The sequence below is a fragment of the Pygocentrus nattereri genome, chromosome 28, assembly GCF_015220715.1.
Source record: "Pygocentrus nattereri isolate fPygNat1 chromosome 28, fPygNat1.pri, whole genome shotgun sequence".
In the NCBI taxonomy this organism is placed as follows: Eukaryota; Metazoa; Chordata; class Actinopteri; order Characiformes; family Serrasalmidae; genus Pygocentrus; species Pygocentrus nattereri.
In genome coordinates, this window is record NC_051238.1 from 26,982,619 (window position 1) to 27,001,827 (window position 19,209).

At 38.7% G+C, this 19,209-nt stretch overlaps 3 protein-coding genes across 11 annotated transcripts in view; 2 read left to right on the forward strand and 1 right to left on the reverse strand.

Moving 5' to 3' along the window:
- Nucleotides 1–9,759, forward strand: part of znf335 (zinc finger protein 335) — a 36,157-nt gene extending 26,398 nt beyond the window's left edge. For 7 of the 9 annotated variants that reach the window (XM_037535869.1, XM_037535874.1, XM_037535870.1 and 4 more), the window contains 11 exons: nt 709–1,010; nt 1,213–1,354; nt 2,024–2,230; nt 2,399–2,541; nt 3,276–3,415; nt 3,654–3,754; nt 3,961–4,047; nt 4,461–4,541; nt 7,590–7,655; nt 7,821–7,926; nt 9,033–9,759. In XM_037535869.1, coding sequence (XP_037391766.1) covers nt 709–1,010; nt 1,213–1,354; nt 2,024–2,230; nt 2,399–2,541; nt 3,276–3,415; nt 3,654–3,754; nt 3,961–4,047; nt 4,461–4,541; nt 7,590–7,655; nt 7,821–7,926; nt 9,033–9,157 — 1,500 coding nt within the window. In that variant the 3' untranslated portion in view covers nt 9,158–9,759. The remainder of the gene's footprint in view (nt 1–708; nt 1,011–1,212; nt 1,355–2,023; nt 2,231–2,398; nt 2,542–3,275; nt 3,416–3,653; nt 3,755–3,960; nt 4,048–4,460; nt 4,542–7,589; nt 7,656–7,820; nt 7,927–9,032) is intronic. The other 2 variants (XM_037535871.1, XM_037535875.1) reach the window with 1 other exon arrangement.
- A 652-nt stretch (nt 9,760–10,411) lies between these two features.
- Nucleotides 10,412–14,939, forward strand: LOC108414656. The gene is made up of 6 exons (XM_017687554.2): nt 10,412–11,105; nt 11,545–11,859; nt 12,601–12,703; nt 13,329–13,447; nt 13,547–13,623; nt 14,431–14,939. Exons 1-6 carry the CDS (start codon nt 11,066–11,068, stop codon nt 14,596–14,598), a joined length of 822 nt encoding a protein of 273 aa, XP_017543043.1. The 5' UTR covers nt 10,412–11,065; the 3' UTR covers nt 14,599–14,939.
- A 914-nt stretch (nt 14,940–15,853) lies between these two features.
- On the reverse strand, nt 15,854–18,733 carry LOC108414659 (pepsin A-like). The gene is made up of 7 exons (XM_017687558.2): nt 18,648–18,733; nt 18,433–18,551; nt 17,898–18,088; nt 16,870–16,983; nt 16,456–16,600; nt 16,246–16,344; nt 15,854–16,131 (listed from the first exon to the last, which is right to left on the reverse strand). The coding sequence occupies exons 2-7, from the start codon at nt 18,463–18,465 to the stop codon at nt 15,982–15,984; spliced, it is 732 nt and encodes a 243-aa protein (XP_017543047.1). The 5' UTR covers nt 18,466–18,551; nt 18,648–18,733; the 3' UTR covers nt 15,854–15,981.
- Between the last annotated feature and the right edge of the window lie 476 nt (nt 18,734–19,209).

Genomic DNA, 19,209 nt, shown 5'->3' on the forward strand with positions numbered 1-19,209 from the left:
TTTTATTAATATTTTGCAGTCCTAATGTTTCTGCCAATGATTCTGAATGATTTTTGCCTCAGCTGTAGAAGTTAACAAGCAGTTTCACCCATTTGTAAAAATTAAATTGGAAAAATGTAAACAGTGACATTCAGAGTAGTTTGATGTGAAATGCTCTGTTCTTGAGAAACACAGTCTGAACTGCCCACAGCAGTGCTGACAGGAACCAGACATCCTTTGCTTGAAGATTAAAAAAAAAAATTACATGATATGGTTATGAATACACTTCCTTATGCCTGAGACATTGTTTTACGGTAGTTTTCAGAAGGTTTTGGCCTAAAACTTTTTCTTGGCTGAGAGGTAAGGTAAATGAGTACCCAAAGAAACCATTTTCCCTAGATTTACCATTATTTCACCGTTCTTAGCATGTGTATGTATATATATATATATAAACTCAGAAAACATGTGTAGGTTCAATGGTTGTTTTGGTTAATAAATAAAATAGTTGAATTTGCATTGTATCGCAACCCCGTGGAACCTATTAACACCATGGACTGTTCTGAATTACATCATTTACATCTTTATGAGTGAATTATGAAAGAAACTTTGAAAAAAACCAGTGGCACAGACCTAACAAACCAGTTCAGAATCCATCAGTTAGTTGCACTGATTCCACCACAGTCTCATTCACTTCCATAGTGTCTAATGTTTATTTACTGGTCTTTACAGGTAGCTGTGTTGAAGTCTGATGTGAAGACATTAGAAACAGACTCGTGGTCTGAAGCAGAGTCCGCAGATCACAGTTCATCTCTGCAACCTCAGAAAGTCGTGACATTCCACGTGTCTGAAAATGGGGAGACACTTGTACAGGAGGCGTTTGAGACCGTGGCCGGAGCAGTGACTGAGGAGGAGGCAGCTGGAGGAGGCCAGGAGTTTACGCAGATTGCTGTCAGCTCTTTTGAGAGTGCAGGAGAGTTCAGTGTGGTGCAGCAGGCAGCTGAAGAGATTCAGAGCACTGGAACTGCTTATAGGTACTGGTAATTACCATTTCCCTCGTCACCAGCACTGCTGTTACATAGAAAACATAAATTGTAGCAACCTGTGGTGTCAAGCAGTGACCTACAGATCTCATCAGTCTTTGAAATTGTTAATGAACTGTTTGCGTCTTTGTATTGGGATTGTATATTAACACATTTGCGTGTGTGTGTGTGTGTGTGTGTGTGTGTTTGGCAGCAGTGTGGAGGACAGCTCAGGTGATCATCAGGCCATAGAGGTGAGCAGTGAATCTGGCTCCATCTCTACTCCACTGAAAGACAACAAAAATAAGTTTTACCTGAGCTCCAGCTTGGCTGATGGGGTTCTACAGCAAGTGGAGGTTAGAACAATATGTCATTCTTATGTTTTTATATATCTTGTTTTCATTTAAAGGGTTGTTTCAACAGTTTTGTTATTTTATATACAATACAGATTTAAATGCTCTAAATCAGACCACAAATATACTTTAAGATGCTGTATTCATAATTTGATAATAAAAAGTTATTCAGTGATAAATAATATACTGTAATTATCTGTTCTTTACTAAATTTATCAGCCTTAAGATGTGATTATCACTTTGGAAATGCAAGAAATTCTGGCTATTAATATTAATATACCTCTGTGCAGGTATTTAGAATTTACTTTTTTTTTTACAGCTTCTTATTAATTAAAATAGTTATTTATATAACCGTTTGTATAGCGTATTAGAGTAACCATATCATTTACCTACTATTTTATTGAAAACTACTAGTGTGTATTTTTAGCATTCATTTATAGAGTTCATAGTATTTTTGTGAAACATGCACTTCCATAGTAAATTGGATTTCAAAAATATTTTCCCATAGGCTTTGTCAATTACTTAAAAATAATTTTTATAATAATTATAATGAGAGCATCTAGAGTTCAGCTGATTCTCTGTTATGTGACCGGTAGAGCTTCAGTTTTTTGTTTGTTTGTTTTGTTTGTTTTGATTTCAATACTTCTCTGTGTTGAAACTCTTTCCCTGTAGCTGTGCAGTGAGACCCCAGGCTCTCCATCCCAGAGTTCATCCTCCCAGAGCCAGCAGCTCAACACCAAGCGCTTTTCCTGTAGGGTTTGCATGGAGACCTTTCAAGGCCGTTCTGACATGGAGAACCACAAGAGGGCACATGTGAACCCCAACACGTTCAAATGCCCCGACTGTGAATTCACTGCTAACTCTTGGCCAGAGGTTAAGGTAAGAATATGACTCGTTCTCTGCATCAAGGTGCCCTTATAAAATAAAACAACAGTCAGTACATTTATGGTATGAACAAGTATTGGTGTAGAAAAATATTTGATTCCTTAACCTGACAGTGTCTACATCAAAAGTGATGGAGCTGTATTTATCATCCATTGCTCATAGACTCATATGGCCAAGCATGCCTACCTGCGGCCACACACATGCTCCCACTGCAGCTTTGCTTCTAAAAACAAAAAAGACCTGCGACGCCATATGATGACCCATACCAACGAGAAACCTTTCTCTTGTGATGTCTGTGGACAGAGGTGAGAAATCAGGTCTTTAGTTGATACTGATGTTTGGATAGTGTTACTAAGTAGGAAAGGTCACCCAACTGTGTGCTAAAGGCAAGGATAATGAAGGGGCTGCTGGTAGCTTAATATGTGTATTTAAAAAAAACTTGCCAATTCCAGAATGGCAGTAAAGCTGCTGGAATGGAAAATTGCACTACACACTCACGTGCAGCCAGTTTTGCATCAGGATCCAGAAGCCTGTTTCCCTGCTCAAGGCCCTCAGTGATTAAGCCCTTGAGTCGTAAGCATATGATTCTGAAGACTTGTTACATGAACATCCCATTTGAAATGCTATTGTCCGTTCTGTTAGTCTCTTCCGAGGGTATCCTATCACAGTAAAGCAGGCAGGAATGGGCAGGGCTTATGCTGTGCATGCATAGTCAAATGACAGATTTTTTCTGCAGTTGATTAGCAGTTCTAGATTTTTAAAACCCTTTTCTATTTTGTTAGAGAAGTCATAATTTGAGCTTTGTATAATCAAGACATTTTTAAAGCATGGAATATCAGAAATCAGTTTGAATCTAGACACAATTGAAAGTCCTAGTTAGACACGTAGTGACTCAGTTAAATTATATGGTAACTTCTTTTAAGCTAATATGCAAGTTATGTTGTTATGAGAGTGGGAAACTGTTGGAAGTGTTGACTAAACTGCCATTTAGTGGTTGATTTAAAAATGGAAGTCTCTGATGCATGTGCATTTTTCCCAGGTTTAACCGGAATGGCCATCTGAAATTCCACATGGAGAGGCTGCACATGCAGGATCCTCCCCCTCGCAAGCCCAGATCCAACAGCTCCCAACAGACCATCATAGTCAACAGCGACGAGGAGGCCCTGGCGACTCTACAGAGTGAGCTCTGTGAATGTATAATATAACTGACATGCAGCAGTCTACTGATGAGTCTGATTTCTGTTTATCATCATACAGATTCATATTTTCCCTTATTAGTAGAAACCATTGCTCAAGTCCACCCTGTACAAATAACCAAATATGACGTTTATTTATTTGGTAGCATTGCTGAGTTCTTGTGTTATTATATAAATAACTGTATTGCTTCTGCCCTTTCTATGTTCTGTGCATGTAACAGCCTTGCAAGCTGGTCAGACTGTAATCAGTTCAGAACAACTGCAGCAGGCTTTGGAGCAAGAACATATAATCGTGGCGCAGGAGCAGGCTCTCTCAGACCAGGTACAGCCATCCACACTCCACTCCAGTTACTGTTACCACTAATGCAATCAAGATTATGAGGATAGAATCATGAAAGAGTCACAGTTACCACTATATATTCTAACAGGTTTAAATCTCCTGACCTTGATCATTTACATCATCTGAGGCATTAAACCTTGTGCTTTTTTTCTGATGATTCATGTATGAATAAATGTCTTCTGTCTCAGGAGGAGGCTACATACATTCAGCAAATAACCACAGTAGATGGCCAGACTGTGCAGCACTTAATGACAGCAGACAATCAGGTGGCAGAGGTACTGTTGTCTTTTTATAGTATCATAATTCTCTGATTTTGGCCTGTGTTAATAATCTACTATATAGTGTTTTAGGCAGTGATGTGGAACAATTCTGCATCTGCTCTTAGTTTTACTTTGATATGAGTGACGACTTTTTTTTCTAGAAAAAACAATATAAGCCATTAGAAAAAACTATTAAATTATTAAATTATTAATAAATTACCATGTCAGTGGTGAGAAAATTAGGCAATTCTGGTATTGATGATGTCCCATATTTGTTCCTTCATATTGACTGTTGGTTCTGCCATGGCAAATCTGTGTTTTGTGCTTCATGGGCATAAAGAAGCTTTTAGAAGTCATATCAAAGGCTATCTTAATACGTGCTGTGAGTATGAGCATACTGATCTCTGCATCGTTCTTCTGTCACTCAGGTCCAGTATATAATCTCTCAGGATGTACAGCACTTGATCCCACAGGAATATGTAGTGGTGTCCGATGGCAATCATATTCAGGCAAGTGTACACTCTAATGGAAGGCTCAGTCAAACTTTATTTAGGGCTGGCCTGAATTATTTGAATACTCAAATATTTATTTGTTATGGTGGTATTCTATACACGATTTATTATCCGGAAGTGTTGACTTTCTTATTTCTTCAAGCAGCAAAAATTGTAGCTTTACCTGCGATGCATTTCATCAGCAAAGGCCTTTAGGCATCCACATCATATTGCCAAAGAGCACAAAAATTTTTTACACATAACCAAAGAGAAAAGATGCCTCAGGGAAAAAAACAAGCATGTTAAAGGACACTTTAAATGATCAGATGATAATACAAATGTTCAGTGCAAAATTAACAATAAGATGTTGGCAAATGGCACAGCATGATGAGGCATCTCAGTATGTAAGTATAGTTATCTTTATCCAGGTACCACTAGTCTGTGCTAAAGGAGGGGCAAAAACTCGTGCTCAGAGCCTCAGTCTTGTTTGTTGTGGCAAGTTGTGGATGTACAGTACTGAGCGAAAGTCTGAGGCACCCAAGGCACATTTTCAAAATCTGTTTATTTCTGTAGTTTGTGTTTATTTGCTGAGAAAAGTGTTAATATTAGAATAAACAAAATGTATAGCATATTAATATTGATGTATATATCACACACACACACACAGATTTTCTGGATGTGAGTGTGTTTGTTTACCCATCTCCAAGCCTCTCCTCCTCGAGGAAGTCCAGTATTATATGTAGTTAAAAAGCAGCTCCTGGTTTGACCAATCAGTGCTCAGTAAATTGAGCTCATGATGTAATTGATGATATTAACGAGTCTCTGTGGCGGCTGTGAAGGTGTCCAGGAAAAATATGGACCCGAGAAATTCTTGTTACTGTTTATTGTTTTTCTGTTTATCTGAATTATGAATACGACTTTATTCTAACATATATTGTGATAAACTCACTGCTGAGGTAAATTGTTTAAATTTGCTTAGACGCCTAAAACTTTCACACAGTACTGTAGATGAGACCCCATTGCTTCTGCTGCTGTGTGCATGGTGGTTCTCCTTGCATTCACAAAGGCTTGTAGCCCCAAAAGCTTCTCAATTCTGAATCCACTCTCTGGAGCTCATCTACAACTAAACCCAGCTCAGTGATTGTGACACCCTCACTGCTGCTTTCCAAAAAAAAATTTTGCTGCTCATCAAAATAATTGTAACCCCTAATCATAAAAAAATGTTTGTCAGAGGGCCACAATCCTGCCTTCTGTATCAACATATAGCTGGGCAGCTGGGTTTCAGCCTGACTGTTTATACACTGGTGTAGTCTACTGCATATATACACTGCTCAAAAAAATAAAGGGAACACTCAAATAACACATCCTAGATCTGAATGAATGAAATATTCTCATTCAGTACTTTGTTCTGTACAAAGTTGAATGTGCTGACAACAAAATCACAAAAATCATCAATGGAATCAAACGTATTAACCAGTGGAGGCCTGGATTTGGAGTCACACACAAAATTAAAGTGGAAAAACACACGACAGGCTGATCCAACTTTGATGTGATGTCCTTAAAACAAGTCAAAATGAGGCTCAGTGTTGTGTGTGGCCTCCACGTGCCTGTATGACCTCCCTACAACGCCTGGGCAGCTCCTGATGAGGTGGCGGATGGTCTCCTGAGGGATCTCCTCCCAGACCTGGACTAAAGCATCCGCCAACTCCTGGCCAGTCTGTGGTGCAACGTGGCGTTGGTGGATGGAGCGAGACATGATGTCCCAGATGTGCTCAATCGGATTCAGGTCTGGGGAACGGGCGGGCCGGTCCATAGCTTCAATGCCTTCATCTTGCAGGAACTGCTGACACACTCCAGCCACATGAGGTCTAGCATTGTCCTGCATTAGGAGGAACCCAGGGCCAACCGCACCAGCATATGGTCTCACAAGGGGTCTGAGGATCTCATCTCGGTACCTAATGGCAGTCAGGCTACCTCTGGCGAGCACATGGAGGGCTGTGCGGACCTCCAAAGAAATGCCACCCCACACCGTTACTGACCCACTGCCAAACCGGTCATGCTGAAGGATGTTGCAGGCAGCAGATCGCTCTCCATGGCGTCTCCAGACTCTGTCACGTCCGTCACATGTGCTCAGTGTGAACCTGCTTTCATCTGTGAAGATCACAGGGCGCCAGTGGCGAATTTGCCAATCCTGGTGTTCTCTGGCAAATGCCAAGCGTCCTGCACGGTGTTGGGCTGTGAGCACAACCCCCATCTGTGGACGTCGGGCCCTCATACCATCCTCATGGAGTCGGTTTCTAACCGTTTGTGCAGACACATGCACATTGGTGGCCTGCTGGAGGTCATTCTGCAGGGCTCTGGCAGCTCCTCCTGTTCCTCCTTGCACAAAGGTGGAGGTAGCGGTCCTGCTGCTGGGTTGTTGCCCTCCTACAGCCTCCTCCACGTCTCCTGGTGTACTGGCCTGTCTCCTGGTAGCGCCTCCAGCCTCTGGACACGACGCTGACAGACACAGCAAACCTTCTTGCCACAGCTCGCATTGATGTGCCATCCTGGATGAGCTGCACTACCTGAGCCACTTGTGTGGGTTGTAGAGTCCGTCTCCTGCTACCACGAGTGTGAAAGACCACCAACATTCAAAAGTGACCAAAACATCAGCCAGAAAGCAGAAAGGTACTGAGAAGTGGTCTGTGGTCCCACCATTGTGTTGTTTAAGTGTTGCCTTTATTTTTTTTGAGCAGTGTATTTTGTAATAACTGCAGTAACAGACTTAAAATTATAGATAAATCTAAACACAAATATTATTGTTTTTAAGGGTGATTTTGAAAAAAGTATTCAGGTGCTCATTTGGAAATACAACAAGTATTTGAAGCCATTAAAATGCTGTTCTGGCCAGCCTTCCAAGAAAGTTTGAAACACTATTTAGTAGCATAAATAAGAAAAGTTAGTCACTATGAATAATAGATTTCCACCTTTTCAAATACAGAGGACCATGTGTGAATGTCATAAATGTGGTTGGTGCATTTTCAGAGAATAAAATGCTTACTTAAAAAATCTTTTCTTCTGTAGATGGAAGATGGGCAAATTGCTCATATTCAATATGAGCATGATGGGACATTTCTACAGGAACAGCAGGTAAAGAAAGGAACAGTTGATTTTATAGAAAACTACAGCACCGTGTATATTAAGCAAACTCACTGTTAGCAAACTAATAGCTAATGTTCACCCTTGTGTGTGCGTGCGTGTGCGTGCGTGCGTGCGTGTGTGTGTGTGTGTGTGTGTGTGTGCACGTGCGCACAGATTGCTCTGACTCACGATGGGCAAATCCAGTACTTCCCCATCAGTGCTGAGCAGCAGATAGTCAGCCCTGAGGATCTCGAGGCTGCTGCTCACTCTGCTGTCACCGGTACGCCTTTCACCTTTTATTTTTTTCCATTGATATGTTATGGTAGTGATTACCCCATCAGTCCATACGTACAATATGATGATGATGGAAAAATGTTGCCTAGCTTGCTCAGTAGGGCTTGCAGCATCAAAATTATTGTGATATCTGTTTTCACAGTACTAATATTGCAGACATCTGCATTGTGAAAACGAGCATCTAACCGAACATGAATGTTTTACTGTGTGCTGAGAGCATCGTGACCAATCACACATTTTCTTGGATGAATCAAGGCATTCACATTATCCAGCAGATATAAATCATTTGGTCAAATTATGCAAGCTGAATGTTAACCTAAAACCTCATGTCATGCCTCATTTTGTAGTAATCAGAATCATGCACAAATACACAACTCTAGCGCTTTATGAGAAAAATGAATGGAATTTTTTTTTAAAGTCGCTGTTAAGCAAAATATTCCAATGTTTTTTTTCCACAAGAATAATTCTCCCCTGAACGTCTCGGAGTCCTCTAAATTACGTATACATTAAGCAGTGAAGATCCATAAATGCCACACACAAGTCAACAATCTTTAACATTTAATTGACATCACTGTGTTACGTGAAAGTACAACACCAATATAACAACACCAGCTACTCAAATAGTAGCCTGCTACTACCAGAATCAGTTGAATACAACAGTTTGCTTTGGGCAGGGAATTTAAACAGCCTGTGTTCAATCGGGTGCCCCAAAGCAGTTTTGTAAAAATTCCTTCTACCTTCAGTATAAATCATCAGAAGGGGATTGTCCTAGTCTTGAAATCTGAAAATCTCACTCTAGAGACTACTGTGGCACCACTGCAGGAGGCATGTAGGCATGTTTACCACAGATGAAACCGTGCCTACATGCCTCCCACAGGGTCCATTTAAGCAGGAAACAGTTTAACTAGAACTTCTACTTTTATGGCTTTTTTCTTACTTGTATTTAAGATAAGCTACAAAAGAAATTGAGGAGTTTTTTTAATACTGTTAAAGTTTTCTTAATATGGATTGATTTACCTTAATGTAATTAAGCAGAACATCCACAGTGAAAGCCACATGATGTTAGTGAGTTTGGGTTTGTTCTGTTTCCAGCTGTAGCCGACGCAGCCATGGCCCAAGCTCAAACAGTGTACACCACAGAAGCCACGCCCGAGCAGCTGGAGCAGATGCAGCAGCAAGGCATCCAGTATGACGTCATCACCTTTACAGAAGAATAGACACTCGTATGGCTTAAGTACACAGCGCGCTGTCGTCAAGGAGTGTGAATTCCCTCAGTCGCCAAATTCCCTTTTCTGTAGAGATTCCTAAACAGAAGACACAGCCTGCTGTTACGCTACTGCGAGTGCAGACAAGCATTTTTTGTATATTCTGTAAAGTACAATCAGAGAATCAGTGGGGAGGTGCAGTAGTTAGTATAACAAAAAATCATGCTTTGTAATTATTTAAAATGATTAATCTTACTGTGCCTCCACTGTTCTGCTTTGTAAAAATATATAGTAAGAATGAATGACAGATTCAGTATTTAATTAAATATAAGCGTTGGCTTGGTATGCTGTAGGGAATGTTTGTGAAGAGTGCCTACAGGTGGTACTAGGTACTGTTTCTCTGTTTGAGAGTTACACCAGAGCAGATTTATGGACTTTTATTTTGTGATACAGTTTGCTAAAGTTGTGAGTTCTGATGGAGTAGCGTTCATTTTCCTTTTCAAGCCTGTTTTTTATGTACATATGAAGAGTTTCCAGGAGGTTTTTTTGGCTTTGAGAGATTGCATTAATGCTCATACCAAATAAATCACTTTACCTAAGCTGTCTGAAAAGAACACCGAACTTAAAATGAGTTTTCTGACTTTTCGGTTGCTAACATGACAAGGATGATGTTAATGCATTTGTTCTGTAAATTTTAACTGGAATACCTCCGGCTGTAGCTGCAGTACTTTGCCAAAACACCTGTAGATCTCATCAGTAATTGTGTCTTTGCCAGTAAAGACGCAATATAACATAATAGAATAGAATAAATACGAGCGTGAATGCAGTAAAACGTAACAGGAAAGTCTTAATAAAAATAACACTGAACTTCAAAGGGAGATTTGGAAACAGTTCACAAACAAATACACTGACATACATGAAATCACTACTTACTACTTAATTTACTTAATAATGTAATTGGTATTTATTTTACTGCTCAGTTAATTAGCTTTTTAAATGTCATTTTCTCAGTTGCCAACGACGTTCTTGAAGTGGATGCGTCCAGTCACAGTATTTGTGTCATGGCTATCAATTATACAAATAATCATATAATTTGAATATTATTTTGACATTCATTTGAGTGATCAGTTGTTTTTTTTTTAAAAAGGCCAAACTATTAAAGTGAACTACAGCTGCATATTAATGATTAACACATCGTCCACAGAGAACCCACTTTTGCTCATTTAATGCACGATTACTGTTCATTTGCTGAACATATTGAAGGACGCCTTCACCCCCCCGTTCAATTCAGTGTGTAGACGTCTCAGAAGAGTATGCGTTATTTTCACTTCAACAAAACAAAATTCACTTTGAAAATGAGCAAAACGTAATCTGACCAGGGGTGTCCAAACCTTTTCTGCTGTTGTATATGAACTCTGAGCAATCAGAAACCATGCTTAGCTTTTTAGAACACTTCACTGGAAAGAGATAAAGCCTTTTTAAAGACATCACTGAAGAAACATGAAAAGCACAATGTGGTTAAAAATGCTTACTAAAGGATGCTCATGTGTTATTGTTGCTGATTCATTGACCTTAAGATTTTTAATTGGTTTAGTTGAATAATCATAACAGTGTTAATAAGTATTAACACAGACCTACTACTACTAGACCTAGACTACTGCTGCTAAAGAAAATCATTCAGACAGAGGAAATTATGAGGTAAGACTGGAACATTCATTAGCAAACTAACTGGGTAAGTCAAAGATCTGGTCAAAGTCTCAATGAGAGGAAGTGCAAAACGCTTAAAAAAGCATTCCTTAAACCGGCGTTTTCAGCCCATCACTCCGCTCCACAAATGTGCTTCCTCATTTTGTTCTGTTGAATTGTCTCGGCTCAAGTGACACTCGAGTGACTCTTCTCTCTTGGATAAGAGGAGCCGATATGAAGCTTCTCTTCTTTTTCATTTTCTTTTTCAAGAACGGTAAGCTACTCAACCACTTCTGCTGACTCTGACACACATGTTCACTCTTAAAAAAGGTGGTTCTATATAGAACCATTTTATACTTGAATAGTTCTTTGCATGGTGAAATGGTTCTTTAGATTGAGGCATCAAAAATGGCTCCTCTGTAACTATAGAAGAACTTTTTGCTGCTATATAGAATCATTTTCAAAAAGGTTCTGTATAGGACCATAGATAACGTTTTCTCCACCAGTCAGAAGAACCTTTTCACCATGCAACTATATACAACTCATGATTCTAAATAGATTCATTCCCTTTACCAAAGAACCCTTTAACCGTGCTTTTCTTTGAGTGTTCTTGGTTCTACATAGAACCATTGTCTTTCCTAAAGAATTCCTGAAGAACCATCTCTTTTAAGTGTGCTTTATAAAATCTTAATGTCCTGCCTTTTACTTTTCAGGTATAAACCTGATGAAAGCACAGCTAACTGCAGAGGTGTCAGGAGAAGTGAAGATACGCTTTATGTTTGATCCATTCTTCAATTCCTACGAGAAGTCTTGCTGTAAGTCCGTTCTGTTTAGGTGCTTATTCATTGTTGGCAACAACGGATATGCAGATGCAGCTTACAAAGGACGAATAGACACCCATGAATACAGTGGAGCTCTGGATGTAAGGATCAGGAATTTGCAAGCAAGCGATGCTGGAATGTACAGGTGCAAGATCCACGGGATACAAAACTACTTTTTTTACAAAGATTTTCAAGTTGATGTAGTTGGTAAGTTCTTTTAAATGTGGTTATTATAAAGTCATTGTTTGGCTTACACCAGATAAAATGTGACAAAGTATTGCAGCTGAACTTCCTAAATTCTTTTCTCTAGCATGTGTACAGCAGATTTCCACAGTTGGAACACCCACAGATTTCCACATTTGGAACACCCTGGATCACGTTTTGTTTATTTCCTAAATGAAAATAGGTTAACATATCTTTACACATATCCTTAAGAACACACTTTAAATATGACACGTTTAAATTTCTTTTAATGCTTAATTTCTCTTTATTTGTTGAGTCTAACATATTGGGAAAAAAAATAAACCGTGCCACAATTTTATATTAATTTTATATAGTTTTAGTTTTCCTATGTTAAGCTCAGCAACGTGCATTACAGTGTACAGAAGTGGCTGCTCTTGTAGAGGATGCATTCACCTATTTTCACTTAGAAAATCAACATCATTTGACCAAGTGTATCCAAACCTTTGCATTATTGTTAATAATGAATGGAAATGAAGGGCCACCAGCAGCATTATGATAATGAAATCATTCTAGTCGGTGGCTACTGGCTTACATTCATCATAAGCTTTAGTACCATTGAAGCTGTTTCTATATAAAGCCTTATTATTCAGTTATTAATCTTAAGACTGATCAGTTTCACAGTAGTTACTGAATAATATGTAGAAGGGTCTGACATGTTTCTTTCCCATTTCCAACATGGCTTTGTTCTCTCGTGTGTTGATGCAGACAGAACCCCTAGGCTGGATCCAGTGCTGCGCATTCCCAAATCTACCCTTTCAACTGTCACCTCACTGCACCAAATCTCAGAGAAACACCAAGAACCACCCAGGTGAGCAATAAGTGTGTGTGTGTGTGTGTGTGTGTGTATATATAATATATATATATATATATATATATATAATATATATATATCTGTAACGCAAAGGCATTTAAAAAAGAAAAGTGGCTTTGGCGTTTAAACCACTTTCTTTTTAACAGAAATTTAATTTGTACAAATAAAAATGTGAATGATATAACATTTAATTTAACTCAAAATCTGTTTTATCTTATAATAGTTAGAATTTCAGTATAATAGTTAAAATCGTTAAATTGTTAGTTAAAGTCATTTTTACTTGGGGAAAATTTAGTTAGTTTTTTGCTTCCAATTGCAATAAATCAGTTAAAAGCTATAAGTTCCTACTAGTGGTACCAGATTATATATTTATATATATATTTATATATATATATTTTTTTTTTCTGAGTATTATTAACATTAACACCTTTCTGAATTCTGAATCTGAATCTGAATTTTTTAAAAATCAGTTCCCGGTTTCAGGAAACCATGGATTAAGAGCTAAAACACTTTGCCATACTTTTCTATAAATGTCTGCATCTCTCTTAACGACAGGACTGGGTTGTGAAACACTGTGATCACTTCAGTTTGATAGAAGTTCTACTCTCACTCTTGTTTGCAGTCTAATCAGTGATTCATGGCGCTTGAAACACACGCTGGGAACAGTATTTGGCATCGTGACCATCATCCTCATTATCACGATCACACTCGGAGTGGCCTACCACAAAAAGAAAGCAAAAGGTAAGAATTCAAATTTCCACAAGCAAGATGCAATGCTGAAGTCACAGGGTACTCATGCTGTGAATAAGCTAGCATGCAGCATGAATTTTGTTTCTGTAGACCCAGAATACGGCACATCTTCTTTTTCCTCGGATAAATGTGGAAGAAGCCTCAGCAGTGCACCTGACATCATCCCAGTAAGAGCTTCCCCATTTGACTCATGCTCAGATGCCTGTGGAACAACTGCATGCTATTTTGTAACACTTGAACATTGTTAGTTCTGTTGTAAGGTTGAAGAGCCCTAAAGGTGAATGTGTGCAAAAGCTAGTCACAGTCCCTACATCAGCCTGCTGCTTTCACCGTAATCCATACTGTAATTATGGATAAGTTAAGTTACCTTCAGCTACAGTAATGATCAAGTAATCTGACAATTATTTTGACGATTAATCAAATATTAAAAACTTTTTAAAAAATAAATAAATAAAAAAACTGAATGTCATACATGACATTTTAAAAATGTCAAAACACTTAGAAAAAATAGTAGAAAAATACACGATAGAAGGCCTAGAAAAAAACTTTATCATAGGGCCAGGCATCAGTACTGTGATGAATTATACTTTTCTGAGCTATCGTCAGTACTTGTCAGAAATGATAGTACCAACTGCATGTTTCACTATAAAAAGAGTAACATTTGGTTGTCTAACTGGATTTAGTGCAACACAGTTTGCCAAATATTGAACCAAAAATTATTGTAAACAAAGTTTTGATAGTATTTTTTCCCCTTTTTTCTCTGTTCCAACTGATCAGATGTTAAATAAATAAATAAATAAATAAATAACAATATTGTACTACATCATGTCATCCCTAATGCAAAATAGCCAACTAATCACTGCTGATTCTTTGAGAATGTATATTTTTATTTAATATATAGTTATACATCTTGAAATATTGCATGTGGTTGCTGCGAGTATTTTCATTCTTGATCTGTTTGGATTCTATACCAGCCACAACAGGAGCCCAACAGCATCATCTACACTACTGTGCATTTTAAGCCCCATGAAGAAACATCTCAGCTGTATGCCAACTTGTGCCTCCACAATTCAGAATGTGCACTGAAGTCACAGGAGAGTGTGGAGTACTCTACCATAGCCAGAATGGGTGGTAAGAATTAGAGCTGTCCACTGTCATGAACAATATGTGACAATATTGCTTTTAATATCTAATATTTGATTTTTAAATGTTTAAGAAATGCTTACATGATTTGTTTTGGTGCAAGGGCTCAGTTACTTTTGAGACAAGAAAAATGGTTTGGGGGTTGTTATGTATGAAAACAGCCTACAGCGTTCACCCTCAAACTACAGCTGAGAATCTGCACTTTGAGCATATATTGATTATCTAATTCCAGCTCCAATGTTCTGTGGTAGACAGTTAAAATGACTACTGTGTCAACACCCAAATATTTATGGACATGACTATACTTAGTTGTCAGTGGTGGACAGTAACTAAGTAAATGTAATTAGTTACTGTACTTAAGTAAAGTACAGATACACAAAAAAAACTACTTAAGTTTCTCCGTTCTCGGCTTTTTCCTTTCAGTCCACTACATTTCAGAGTCTAATATCCGACTTTTTCCTCCTTTTTTTGAGAAATCTGTCGTTCCTTTTGGTTTCTGTGTGTATAAAAACGTAACATGTCAAAATGGACTTTCACCTGAAATGAGTTCATGAAGCCAGTCTGGTTATAAAAATGATAACAGGACATCAGAGCCAGAATTCCTCTTTTAGTACTTTTACTTTATACTTAAGTACATTTGAAGGTAAATACTTTAGTACTTTTACTCAAGTGGAGGTCTAAAGGGAGGAACTTCTACTTTTACTGGAGGAATATTTTACCCTGGGTAGATCTACTCAAGTACACGATTTGTGTACTCCGTCCAGCTCTGTTAGTTGTTGAGCCTTCTGTGGAGCCATCTGTTAAATATATGTTTTCTACTGACACTGAACAATGAATAACGTGTACTTAATGTTGGCTCTGACTGGAAATAAATTGTATAACTGTTGCACAGTGTTGTATATTGTGGAAATATTTATGTTTATTATTCAAACCTGACATGGCCTTTAAAGTGACCTCATTACAATGCTGTAGATGATTTTTTTCACTGTTCACTGTTGTCATGGTGATGGAAATGACCTCTATGGGTTATTTAATTCTATATTTATATAGAAAAACGTGAGAAGTAGTGAAATCTGTTCATTTACAATGTGAATAAAATTCTAATGATCTAAGACAACTGATGGAGTCTCTCTAGTGTGTGTGTGTGTGTGTGTGTGTGTGTGTGTGTGTGTGTGTGTGCGCGCATGCCATTTTTAACCAGTGCATCAAAGTACTCCATTATCAGATATTTCTGTATTGAATTTGAGGCACTGACAAGAGCAAGCATCATTTCTGATGCTCAATTATTTGTTTTATTGCATAATAGAGTTTCTTATTACATGTGTTGCTTCTTAGCTCACCAAAAGCAGAACATAGGTTGAAAATTCTTTTGATGTTGCCATTTATGATTGGGCGAGCTGAGCCAGACCCACACTGCTGGTCTGCCTGTTGAAGATGGTGTACCAGTTCCTGATGAAAACATCACCCAGGATCCAGGAGAAGCTGGTTCCAAAGTCACCGCCTGAGAAACCTGTCTGGCATCCGTAGTAGCTCTAGAGCCAGAACAGCATGTCAACATTGTACTGAGAGGTGTACTGAGATTAAAGCTACTTTTCTCTTTTACTAGCAGTTTGAAAACCACAGAGACTAAAAAGGTACAGACTAACCCGAGTGACGAAGGATGAAGCAGGGATGGAGAAGGCATAGCCGTTAAGGGTGAAAGTAACTGATGGCATGCTCTGGACGCTGCTGCAGCTCACAATGTACTGTAATGAGAAATTAAATTTGGGGTTACAATTTGAGCACTGTCGTAAAAGTGGATTAGTCAAGACTGCTTCACTGAGAATCAATAAACGCTTGTCCAGCCATCTACTCACATCTCCGTTTTCGTCCTGCTCAGCACCGAGATAGGCATTCAAGTTGCTGATGGCACTACTTGGTCCAACAATAAGGGAGGTCCCAGTATCTACAATACCCTGGCAACCACCAGAGCAACCAACAACCTCTGCATTGATGGTGACACTGCAAAAGGCCAAAGAAAAGAGACTTGTAAACAACTTCCATGTGGCTTTACTGTTTGATAACTAAACAGAGGAATAAATGAATAAATACAGCAAATATTAATGTGATATCTAATGGAAACCAGATCTGCTATATAGAAAGTCTAAAAGTGACCATTTTCCACAACATTTACGCAACTCTCAGCACATGTACCCCTTTTGGGGGCTGCTGTAAATTCTATGTAAACAAGCTCAGGGTTTCAGTTTATACCAATAGGTACTGTAGCTCACCTGTCCATGGTGATCTGGTAGTAGCTCTCAGAGGACAGAGGGATCCAGTAGATGCTGCCAGTGTAGTAGGAGCTGTCAATCTCACCCAGGAACAACATGCTGCCCTGCTCATCACTGAAAGATGACAATAAGACTAGTTTGGGACATTAATATGCATCGCAATGCTATCCACTTAAATGAATGAAAATAAATTGTAGAACACTGGTTCAGCTAAAAATCAAATTTACTCAATTTTCCTCTTATCCAAAAATTGTTGATCCAATAAGTGATGTTTAAAGAAGTCTGCTTCTTTTGTTTTTTCCTCAGGCTATAATACTAACGTAGCTAGGAAGCCTGGTGGAACTTGCACGGCTGAACATCTGAGAAAGAACAATTGGCCTGGGTCTATCTGAGTGGGCAGGACCCCCATCTACCGCATTACTCGTTACTAGTATTCTAGCCTATGTACGTGTTAGCTAATGTTCTTCTGCAAGCACACTGAACCATCCAATGATGTCAGGTTAGCAGCAGTTTAAAAAGATGTGGTGGCTGGCCTCACATGACATATGCACTCATAGTATCATATGATTAGGGAATCTAGCAGATAGAATTGGACATGACTACATAGAAAAGTAATGGATGCTTGTAGTCATTAGTTTACATGCAAACTGCATACCTTGATCATTGCTCCTCAAGCCACCTCTAAACTATTAATAAGTAAAGTAACTTGCATTACGTCATCTCACATAGACCTATTTTTGTGATTTCTGACACTTTTGGATATACTGTTATCATTAAATGTAGATACAGATCACTGATTTAGCACTATGGCATTTTTATTTTTAAAGAAAACAGTAAATCATGCAGTCTGAAATGTTTACAACAAGCTGATGATTTAGGCATGACATGCTAACCTAATGGCTATGAGTTTACATTACATGTTTACCTACAAAAGCTGTAGCTAAACTTAAAGAAGAAACCAAACATGGCTTGCTAATTACTAATTAAACACAATTAAGAGAGAGAATGCATTTCAGGTGTCATCGTACTCGCTGCTCAGGTAGACTGGGAAGACATCCTGGGAGACCAGGCCCTGGCTCACCATGTTGTCAAAGACAGGGGTGGCACTATCGGAGGAAATGGACTGGTAGGCCAGACCCATGATGCCGTCGGGAGTCATGAAGGTAGCCTCAGTCTCACTCAGTCCAAAGATCCGATTCTGAACTGCAAGTTCACCAACCTACAGCAAAGAAGCTAAAGGGTCAGTCACATGCTCCATTATGCTAAAAGGGTTCAGACGTCATCAGTCAACATCTTCATTTATCAAACTGTGGATTTCTTTGGGTTTTAATCAGTTTAATCAATTCATTATGGTATTAAGATTCCCAGAAAAACAGTAAACTCTGTAGCTCCAAGACTCACCAGGAATGTTTTAGTGTTTTAGGGCTTCTACATAATGAGCACCAAATAAAAAATGCAGACAATTATATGATCAGATTGTATGTGATGATGCATACGCTACAGACCATGTTAAGATTCCTACATAGAGTAAAACCAAGACTAAGATTAAGAAATAATAATTACCGTCACAGTGTCGTATCCCAGGACACCGGTCATGCTGCCAGTGCCATATGCAATGGAAAGAGCCTCACTGGTGCTCTGGAAAGTGCTTGAATTCTGAGGGTTGAACCGATCATGGCTCACTAAAGAAAAAGAATAGATTTTCTAGTCTATTTCTACTTTTTGTTTCTTTTTTTCAATTTTATAAGACTACAATATGAATGAAATTTGATACTTACGGCAGGCCTGGCTTGAACAGTAGACAGAAGGCACCCACAGATTGGAGGAGCCAATCTCAGAAAGACTGAGGAGGGGTGCCAATGGAGATCACACTATAGTAGGAGAGCTGAGGGGGACAAGAACACACTAATGTTTTAACAGAATTCTCTCATTATCTGCACAATATCTGCTCAATGAATTTGTAGACCATTTTATTTATTTATTTACTTGTAAAAACACAATCTTCTTTGATCAGACACAGACACAGACAGAGGTTCTGGTTAACGTACATCAGCATCATTGGTCATAGACTCTTGACCATTCTGCACAAACTTGGTCAATGGTGTATAGGAATGTGACCTTCTATATGCACCCCACTGGCCTTTCTCCTGCAGTCTCTGGCGAGCAGTTTTGCCCTTGATCAGAGGCACCCTGTGCAGAAAAAATTATGGCAATTGTTAATTATTAGTACGTTCTATATAGTATTTTTAGAAATTGACATAAAAGAGAAATAGCAATAAAAAGATACAATATAGAGTAAAGAAGTAAAGGACCCAGCTCCTTCTGCATAGTATGTTTGGT